Raw genomic sequence first — 9,938 nt, 5'->3', positions numbered from 1 at the left:
ATCCCCACAGCAGGGTATGGCCACGGCGAGTGTGGCTTCCAGGGCGTGCTCCTCACCCTCCAAGAGAACTCAGCCCTCACTTCCTCACTCCCTACCCCAGCCCCGAGAGAGCGTTCTGTCCGCACGCCTGCCTGTTCTGGATATTTTATATATACATATATATATCTTTTTTTGAGAGGTTTTTGCTCTAGGGTGCGTGTGCTTTAGCACAGAAAGATAGGGAGATAGAGAGACAGAAAGCGAGAAATCACCTCCCTGCCCAGGGGGGATGGCCACGCCGCAGTCCCTTCTCCATTCTCCCCTCGGGATCTTGGGCACTCATGCACACGTGCCTGGCATGAATTTAAGCCACCAGATCCGGGACTCAAACTGCAGTTGACTACATGGGAGTCCAGCGACATAGCCATTACGCCAACTGCTGGTTCCTGGACATTTTATAAAAGTTGTTGGCCTTTTATAATTGGCCACTCTCACTTGGCTAATGTTTAAAGTTCCTGCACGGAGTCAGTGCAGAATTATTTTATTTAACTTTATTTATTTATTTTATTTTGACCAGAGGACAGAGTGAGGGGGTGGGGGGGACTGAGAAAGCAAGCCTCCAGGTCTGGGACTCAAACCACGGTCGGCCATGTGGGAATCCACCTACCGGTCCCAACAGCCCACAGGCCTTTCTGGCTGATGGCGATGGGCCGTGAGCTCGAGGTCACCCTCTGGCCAGGTGTCAGTTCCCGTGTACTCTGCTGCTGCCAGCGGAAATGCCTGAGTCAGGCTGGCCTAAGAGGAATGGGGTTATTCAGCTCACGGTTTGGAAGGCTGAGGTCCAGGCTGCACCACACCACGGTGGAGCATAGGAGCGCACCCGTCTCCTGGCAGTCCCTCTCCTTAGCAACCGTCACCCCTGCCCTGCCTCCTTACAGTGCAGTTATGGCTCCCTTTACCTTAAGCCAGGCCACACGTGGGTCTGGGGGACGCGGACTCTGGAGAGCTGTGCCCAGCAGTGCCTGGACCAAGCAGGGCCTGAGGCAGCATGCTGGGGAGCACTTCCCTGGCAACAGGACGTCTGAGAGAGGGGGTCTCCGTGCAGGGAAGCGCTCCCCAACCCAGCACGGCACAGCCTAACCCAGCGCCAGCCAGCTTTGCTCTGGGCTGCCTCAGCCTGCAGGTGCCCCTGAGCAGCATCTGGGCTCCATTCCCATGAGCACCCTGCCCCCGTGCGGTGACAGCCCAGATGTCTTCCGCTGTTGCCCAGTGGCCCCTGGGAACAAAACCACCCTCCTTGAGCCCCTGGTTTAGGTGAGCAGAGGTAAGAGCCACCGTTAGCACCAGGTCTGCCAAAGCGACGGTGTGTTTGGACCAGGCTCCGAGAGGTGGGCTTCTTCCAGGTGTGTCCTCGGTCACTGGTCTCCCCTGCAGGCCCCTGAGCGTGGGTGAGTGGGGACTGGGCCGACTCGAAGGGCCCTATTCACCTCTCCAGGGGTCGTTGCTGGGGCTGTGGTGGGCGTCCTCCTGTTCATCATCCTGGTGACCCTGCTCGTTTTCTTCCTGAAGAGGAGGTGAGACTCAGTGTGGGACCTGCTGGGGGCCAGGGGCAGAGGGAGAAGGGGAAGAGCCCTGCTCCAGCCTCACTCACGGAACCTTCCATCTCAATGTCTGTCCAGGAATGGGAACCAGAAGAAAGCCACACCTGGGGGCCTGGTCTTCAGGTGAGCACAGGTGCTGGGAGCGCGGCTGTCGCTGCTGGGTAGTCACAGTGCCTGCTGGTCCCGGGCGCCAGAGATGGGTCAGTGCACCCGGCAGGTCTCAGGGGGCAGGAGCGCCGTCCTTCCCTGTGAGTCACCCCGCAGGCGGCCGGCCAGGGACCTGGCATCAGTTCCTGGCCCAGCTCTGGGATTTCCATTCTTCATTCAACAACTTTCGTTTGTTTGTTTGTTTGTTTGTTTTCATTTTTGCTGTGGGGCATGTGTGCTCACCAGAGAAAGAAAGTGAGAGGGAAAGTGAGGAATTACCCCTGGGGGACGGCCTCACTGCAGTTCCCACTCCTCCGTTCTCCTCTCTGGATTTCGGGCACACATGCACACGTGCCTGGCATGTTTTCCAAGCCCCACATCTGGGACTCAGACTGTGCTGTCGGCTCTGTGGGGTCCAGCCGCCTTACCCACTGCCACCAGGCCAGCCTCCACAGCGTGACCTGAGCACTTCGAGTGTACCAGGGCTGTCCCAAGTGCCAGGAAGCGGGAAGTTAAACACCCCCCTGCCCTCGCAGAGCGTTGCACTCTAGCACAGGAAGACATCCATGACCCCCAGCAGAGGCTGTATACTTGGGGACTGGAGGGCAAGAGGGGGCGCCAGGGAGGGACCCCAGGAAAGGGCAAGAGGGGGCGCCAGGGAGGGAGCCCAGCAGAGGCTTTCCATTCCCATCGGGGGTTGCAGTGGGAGCGAGTTCTAGATAGGGTGTTCAGGGTGCCCAGGGAGAGGCTGTGAAAGGTGACTAAGGTCGAGTGCAGATCAGAGGTGAGGGCGGTGCCACCCGTGCCACAGCTCTCCAGGCAGAGCGCCAGAAGCGCAGAGGCCCTGAGGCGTGACGTCCTGTGGCATGTAAAGAACAGTGCGGGCTGGCAGGTGGCGTGGTGGTTACGGCGCTGGACTCCCACATGGCCGACCACAGTTCGAGTTCCAGACCAGGCGTGTGTGCGCCCAAAATCCCCAGAGGAGAACGGAGAAGGGCTCGCCGTGTGGCCGTCCCCGCTGGGGGTGATCTCTCACCCTTCCTCTCACTGTTAGTACATGTGTCCGACGGCAGAAATCGAAAAGAGAGAAAAAGAAAGAAGGGAGAGGAAGAAGACAGAAAGGGGGGGCAGACGCTGCCTCTCTGAGACTGAGCGAAGGGAGAGAAGGGAGGGGCAGGCAGTGCGGTCAAAGAGGCACCAGGAGGGACCCAGTCAGGTCGAGCCTCACAGAGGAAGGTCAGGTGGAGACTTGGGCTCCGCTCTGCCATGGGAAGCCTTTGGAGGGCTTCGAACAGCTCAGTGACGCGGGACATGCTGAGGAAGCAGAGGCAGACATGGGAGCTCAGGAAGAGATCTGTAGTAATCTAGGGAGGAGGTAACTGGGTCTTAGACCAGAAGGTGATTAGAAGTGGCCAGACTTGGCACTAGCAGGTGGCGCAATGGTTACATACTGGACTCCCACATGGTTGACTGTGGTTCAAATCCCAGACCCGGCGGGTTGAAACTCACACCAGGCGTGTGTGCATGCATGCCTAAGATCCCAAGAGGAAAATGGAGAAGGGATTGCGGCGTGGCCATCCCCCCTGGGTGGTGATTTTTTGCTTTCTGTCTCTCTGGAGAGTGAACATGCCCTGTAGCAAAAAATCTCTAAAAAAAAAAATAGAAGTGGCCAGGTTCGAGAGAAACGTTGAGTTTAAACAACAGAACTGGTTAAAGAATGTGGGTGCCATAGGAGAGTCAGAGAGGCTCGAGGGCTCCTCTGAGGACTGGCTTAAGTGGCAAGGGGGCTGGACTCACTGTGCTGGGTGGGATGGCTGGTGGGAGGAGGGGAGAGCGTTCCGGGCCGAGCTGGAGTAACACGAAGCATGCACAGCGGGCGGTGGATGAGGACGCCGAGCGGCGGTGGGCCGAACAAACACCTGAGGTGGCTGGTTATGAGGCGCGGGTTTACAGTTCCGGTGGCCGCAAGTCCAGAGGTGTGGGCTTGGCAGCCCGCCAGCCCTGGGCTCTCAGCCCACCGCGGCCGGCAGGCAGAGGGGGAGATAAGAAGACCGAACTCAGCTCGCCCTCCCCACCCCACCGATTGGACAGTGCCCTCCCATCAGACCCCTGATGCCACCACACTGGGCACCAGTTTCCTGAGAGGCAGATCGTCATCCCAGCCTCAGCGAGTGGGCAGCTGGGTACACAGTGAATGGTGCAGGAGAAGCTGTGAGATACCCCGCGACCCTCACTAGGTCAGGCCGGCAGTCCGCGTCAGAAAGTGTCCCGGGCTCGGGACCAGCAGTTAGCATCATGGCCATGTCGCTGGACTCCCACGTAGTCAACCACGGTTCAAGTCCCGGACCCAGCGGCTTAAACTCACGCCGGGCGCGTGTGCGTGCGTGCCCAAGATCCCGAGAGGAGAATGGAGGAGAAGGGATTGCGACGTGACCATCCCCCCCGGGGGGTTGATTTCTCGCTTTCTATCTCTCTGTCTCTCTCTGTCTTTCTGGTGAGTGTACGCGCCCTATAGCAAAAACCTCTCAAAAAAAAAAAAAGAAAGAAAGAAAGAAGGAAAAGAAAAAGAGTGTCCCGGGTTAGCCAGCAGGATAGTGGTTAAGGCAGCTGGGTTCCACATGGCTGGCTGGTTTGTCCTGGACCTGGCAGCTTGAAAACATGCCAGGAGCATGTGTGCACATGCACCCAAAGTCCTGAAAGAAGGGAGAAATGGAGAAGGGATCGTGACTATCCCCAGGGGATGCGGTCTGTCTCTGCTCTGTCTCTCTCCTGAGAGTGCACATAGCAAAATCACACACTTTACTTTCCCCTGGATTTGATCTAGAGAACAGGTGGGGCAGGGGGAGGAGAGAAGGGAAGCCGGAGACAGGGCGTGATGGTCTGGGCACAAGGCGAGCTGCACCTCGAGGCAACGGCCTTCCAGCACACACGTGAGGCTGAGCGGGAGGGGTGGGGATGTGGTGTCCACTTTCTTCTTGTTGTTTTCCTTAGAGGTTTTTGCCTTGGGGTACATGTGTTCACTGGAGAGAGACAGAGAGACAGTGACAGTGAGGCGGAAAGTGAGCGATCACCCCCAGGATGGCCACATGGCAGTCCCTTCTCTGCTCTCCTCCTGGGATCTTGGGCACACATGCACGTGCACCTGATGCGAGTTTCAAGCCGCCTGGTCTAGGACGACTCCAACTGCGGTCAGCCATGTGGGAGACCAGCCACAATCACAGGGAAACGCATGTGCACCTGGCTGATATGCAGAGGGCGGTCCTAGGATGCAAATTATTTCATTGTATTTATTATTGGGACCAGCAGATGACGTAAGGACTACGTCACTGGATTCCCATGTAGTCGACCACTGTTTGAGTCCTGGACCTGGTGGCTTAAAACTCATACTGGGCACATGTGCATGCATGTTCAAGATCCCAGGAGGAGAATGGAGGAGAAGGGATTGCAGTGTGGCCATTCCCCCAGGGGTGATTTCTTGCTTTCTTTCTCTCTGTCTCTCTGGCAAGTACACATGCCTATAACAAAAATCTTTCCAAAATTTTATTTATTTATTATTATGATCATTATTTTAAATTTGCTATAGGGCATATGCACTCACCAGAGAGAGACAGAGAGAGAGAGAATTTAGAAAGCAAGTCACCAGGTTCAGGACTCGAACCACATTCAGCCATGTGAGAGTCTAGTGCCTTGACCACCACCACAGCTCCTGCTGGCCCCAATTTACCATTTTAAAAAACTGCTGGGGGGTAGCAGGTGGCGTAGTGGTTAAGGAACTGGATTCTCACACGGCTGACTGTTGTCTGAGTCCTGGACGGGGGGCTTGAAACTCACACCAGGCATGGGCATGCCCAAAATCCCAAGAGGAATGGAGAAGGGATCGGCATGCCCATGCACGCTTGGGTAGGGGGTGATGTCTGGCTTTCTGTCTCTGTCTCTCCAGCAAGTGCACATGCCCTAGAGCAAAAATCTCTCTCTCGGGAAAAAAACTGCTATAGGGTGCATGCCCTGGTGGGGGGGGGGGGCGGCTGGCGGTCGACCAGTTGTCCATGTGGTAGCCCGCAGCTGGCTCTCCTCCCTTCTCGGGCCGAATGGTGCTCCCGGGGGAGAGAGCACGTCTTGCTCCTCTGGTGTCCACTGTGGGAGGCTGCATGGCTGGCAGGCTGCCAGCACGACCTGCAGACATCTCTGCGCCCTCGTGGTCATTTCTTTGCGGCATGCACCCAGATGTGGCATTGCCAAACAGAAACACCTTTTCCTTCCCATGAGCAGAGTTTGGAGGCTGAGACCTCTCCCACCCCCGCCCTTTGCAGCTTCCCTGGGGACATCTGGGCAGAGGACTTTGCCGACCACGTCAGGAGGAACGAGAGGGACAGCAACTGTGGCTTTGCGGAAGAATACCAGGTGGGCTGCAGGCCAGCGAGCTCCTCCCTGCCCCACACGCCCCAGGCCCTCCCCACCCTCTGGGGTGCAGTCCAAGCAGCTGTCCACCGAGTTATTTTATTTAACTTTATTTTAATTTGATCAGAGAGGGACAGAACGAGAGGGAGAGTGAGAAGGCAAGCCGCCAGGACTGGCACCCGCACTGTGGCCGGCCACGTGGGAGTGCAGCGCCCTTAGCCACCATGCCACCTGCCGGTCCCATCTCTGGAGTTTCTAAATAACGAATACTTGGTCCCAAAGAGGCTACCTGCTCCCACTGAGATGGTCTGTTTTCTTAAAAACAAACAAACAAACAAACAAACAAAAAACAGAACAAGGGCCTGGCAGGTGTGGTGGTTAAGGTGTTGGACTCCCACATAGCTGACCACAGTTCAAGTCCTAAGCCTGGAGGCTTGCTTTCTCACTAGCTCCTCTCTCTGATCAAATTGAAGAACAATAATAATAAATACAATAAAATAGATAAATTTAAAAACTAAAACTATAGGTTGCTAGATGGGAATATGGCTGTTTGACATGTGGGATCCAGCTGCCTTAACCATCACACCAGCAGCTGGTCCTAGTTACTGATTTATTTAAGTGGCCAGAGGCTGCATGTGCTCCCCAGAGAGAGGAAAGGGGAGATGGCACCTCCCGCCGGTGAGGGCGCCCTACCATCCATTCTCCTCCATTCCTCCCGCCCGTGGGGATTCTGGGCACACACTCCCAGCATGTTCTCCAAGTTGCTGAGGCTGGAATGTGAGGCTGCCCCAGGGGCCCCGGCTTCCTACCCGGCCGTGGGGCTAGGTCTGTTCAGGGGCTCTGGCCGGCCCCCGGTCCCCCGCCACGGCTCACCAACAGTGGCGCACATGCGTATGTGCTGGCTCTGCAATGCTGCAGGGTCCCAGGGCACAGAGGACAGATGGGGTGATGCTGAAGGCCCAGAGCTGCAGGGCCGCCCCTGGGGGAAGGCAGAGAAACCCACACCATGCCTCTGTCTCTGCCCCCAGCAACTGGGCCCGGAGGGCCACAGCCCGCCGCAGACGGTGGCTTCGGCTCCAGAGAACAGCGCCAAGAACCGCTACAGGAACGTGCTGCCCTGTGAGTGCGGCCCCACCGCTGCCCCGGCCCAGCTGGTGGGCACCTCAGTGCTACACCCCCTCTGTTCCCTGCCCTGCGAGCGACCATGCTCCTCCCACTGTGGGTCCCCTCGAGAATTCCCTGGCCCCTGCAGCGGAGGCCCTCCAGCCTTCTCGAGCCCTGCTAGCTCCCGGTCTCCGCCTCTCACCACTCTGTCTACCTCGCTGACACTGGTTCCTTTCTCTAGATGACTGGTCCCGGGTGCCCCTGAAGCCCATCCCCGGGGAACCAGGCTCTGACTACATCAATGCCAGCTTCATACCTGTAAGGTCGCGCTGGGAGGGGAGAGGTGAGGGTGGAGGGGCTGAGGACCGCGCCTGACCCCTGCTCTCCTCCAGGGCCTCTGGAGCTCCCAGGAGTTCATTGCAGCCCAGGGCCCCCTGCCCCAGACCGTGGGCGACTTCTGGCGCCTGGTGTGGGAGCAGCAGAGCCACACCCTGGTCATGCTGACCAACTGCATGGAGTCTGGTCGGGTGAGAGGGGCTCCATCTTGGCACTGGCCTCAGGGTAGACCCCAGCCGGGAACTCTGATGCCTCCCGTATCGTCCTGTCTGCCCGTTACCGCGTGACCGACAGATATCTGGGGCAGAGGCCTGCTCGGCTCACAGCTCTGGGGGCCGGAAGTCCAAAGGTGTGAGGTCGGCATCAGAGACAGACGGAGAGACAGAGACAGGGACACTTCCTGTGCTCGTCCCTCCCAGGCCCCGCGATGATGGGCGGTGCCTTCCATCAGGCCCCACCGCACAGAGCACACCCTCCCACAGCCGTGCCCTGGAACATGAGCCTCGGGGGTCGCGCGTCCTTCCGGGCCACAGCAGGCCCCGACGTGCTCCATGTGCTCCCTTCCCAGCACCCCCAGGCCCCTGCTGGTCCATGCACAAAGCGGGTGGAGGGGCCTCCCAGCCCACACGTCCTGCCTTGTTGCCTGGGCAGGGGATCACCCCCTCTGGAATGGAAGGGCCTCTTACTCTCTGACCCTCTCCTACCCTCCCCCAGGTGAAGTGTGAGCATTACTGGCCTCTGGATGCTCAGCCCTGCACCCATGGGTGCCTGCGGGTGACGCTGGTGGGTGAGGAGGTGATGGAGGACTGGGCTGTGCGGGACCTGCAAGTCGTCCATGTGAGCCCCCACCCTCCTGTCCTCCACTCGTCCCCACCAGCCTGCCACCCAGAACTCCCCACAAAGGCCCTGAGGGGCTGCCCGGGGAACCCCCCACCAGCCACTCAGCCCCCATCCCCAGAGCCTGTGCACTCTCCCTCCCTGCAGCTGGAGGAGAAGAGCACTCTGTCCGTGCGTCAGTTCCACTACCTGGCCTGGCCAGACCATGGCGTCCCCCACTCCCCAGACCCCTTGCTGGCTTTCTGGAAGATGCTCCGGCAGTGGCTGGACCAGACCGTGGAGGGGGGCCCGCCCATTGTGCACTGCAGGTGGGGACCACCCCGATCTGCTCATCTGCTCCCTCGGAGGGGGGGGTGCCCGGGGCTGGGGCTCGGCTCAGCAAGTGGGGTAAAACGGCTCCCTGGGAACTCAGGGGAATGGAGGAAGAGGGGGTCGTAGAAGATGGGGGAGGCACAGACCAGGTGAGGGGAGGACGAGGGCCAGACAGCGTGCAGGGGCAGCCTGGCCGGCCCGGGGAGGCCGGGTCCCTGTCTCGCCTGTGTGGCAGTGCATTTGGGACCTGGCTGCGGAGGCTAGGCTCGAGGGGCAGGGGCGAGGAGTGCTGGGGTGCACGCTCCCTCCATTTCTCTCAAAGAAAAGAAACTACACTTAAAAAGAAAGAGAAGAAAATGAGGATAAGATGGGCCAGTGGGGCGGGGGGCATGGTACTAGAGGCAGCTGGATCCCACGTGGCCGATTGAGTTCAAGCCCCAGACCAGTGGCTTGAGAAGTGGGGGGCTAAGAGCCTCAGGCTTGGGATGGGTGGAAGGCACCGGCACCCAGGGCAGGGCCTGCCCCGGGAGGGTCTGGGTGGATGGGCACCGCCTACCCCAGGACACCCTGCTCAGACTGCGGCCTGCGGAGAGCTCCCAAGCAGATCCCTGCTGGGCCCTACAGAGGCGGCCCGCCTGTGCTGACTCTCTGTCCTGCCCAGCGCCGGTGTGGGCCGCACGGGCACCCTCATCGCCCTGGACGTCCTGCTCCGGCAGCTGCAGTGTGAGGGCCTCGTGGGGCCCTTCGGCTTCGTGAAGAGGATGAGAGACAGCCGGCCACTGATGGTGCAGACCGAGGTGATGCGCGGGCGCGGTGGGGCGTGGGCCAGGCCGCGGGAGGGCACCCCTCACCCTGCGTGCCCCCCAGGCCCAGTACGTGTTCCTGCACCAGTGCATCCTGCGGTTCCTCCAGCAGTCAGTCCCAGCCGCCCAGGAGCCCGCCGGCCACAGGACTGCGGGGCTCGTCTACGAGAACTCGGCCGCCATCCGGGCCCATGACCTAGAGGTCTAGGCTGCGGGGCCCAGCCTGCATCCCGCTCTGCTGATGTGCCGGCTCCGTCAGAGGGGGGCGCTGGGGCCCAATCCTGATTGCCCAGGGGGAGGGGCAGGGGCGCAAATGTGTGAGCCCTGCAGGAGCTGGGGCCGGGTGCCAGGCTCCCTGAAGGAGACGAGCCGCAGCTGGGGTCTCCTAGTCCCCCAGGGGCCAGCTGCAGGGCTCAAGGGT

At 59.7% G+C, this 9,938-nt stretch overlaps 1 protein-coding gene across 1 annotated transcript in view; it reads left to right on the top strand.

The window, feature by feature from the left end:
- PTPRH (protein tyrosine phosphatase receptor type H) overlaps positions 1 to 9,725 on the top strand; it is a 20,651-nt gene extending 10,926 nt beyond the window's left edge. Inside the window, 10 exon segments of the mRNA XM_014588527.1 lie at positions 1,475 to 1,563; positions 5,333 to 5,370; positions 6,038 to 6,128; positions 7,154 to 7,244; positions 7,471 to 7,547; positions 7,622 to 7,756; positions 8,280 to 8,402; positions 8,550 to 8,710; positions 9,376 to 9,511; positions 9,582 to 9,725. Coding sequence (XP_014444013.1) covers positions 1,475 to 1,563; positions 5,333 to 5,370; positions 6,038 to 6,128; positions 7,154 to 7,244; positions 7,471 to 7,547; positions 7,622 to 7,756; positions 8,280 to 8,402; positions 8,550 to 8,710; positions 9,376 to 9,511; positions 9,582 to 9,725 — 1,085 coding nt within the window.
- Positions 9,726 to 9,938: the final 213 nt, after the last annotated feature.

This window comes from Tupaia chinensis, unplaced genomic scaffold, assembly GCF_000334495.1.
Source record: "Tupaia chinensis unplaced genomic scaffold, TupChi_1.0 Scaffold000286_1, whole genome shotgun sequence".
NCBI lineage: Eukaryota > Metazoa > Chordata > Mammalia > Scandentia > Tupaiidae > Tupaia > Tupaia belangeri.
The sequence above is the reverse complement of the archived record's forward strand: the minus strand, read 5'-3'. Positions and strand labels throughout refer to the sequence as shown.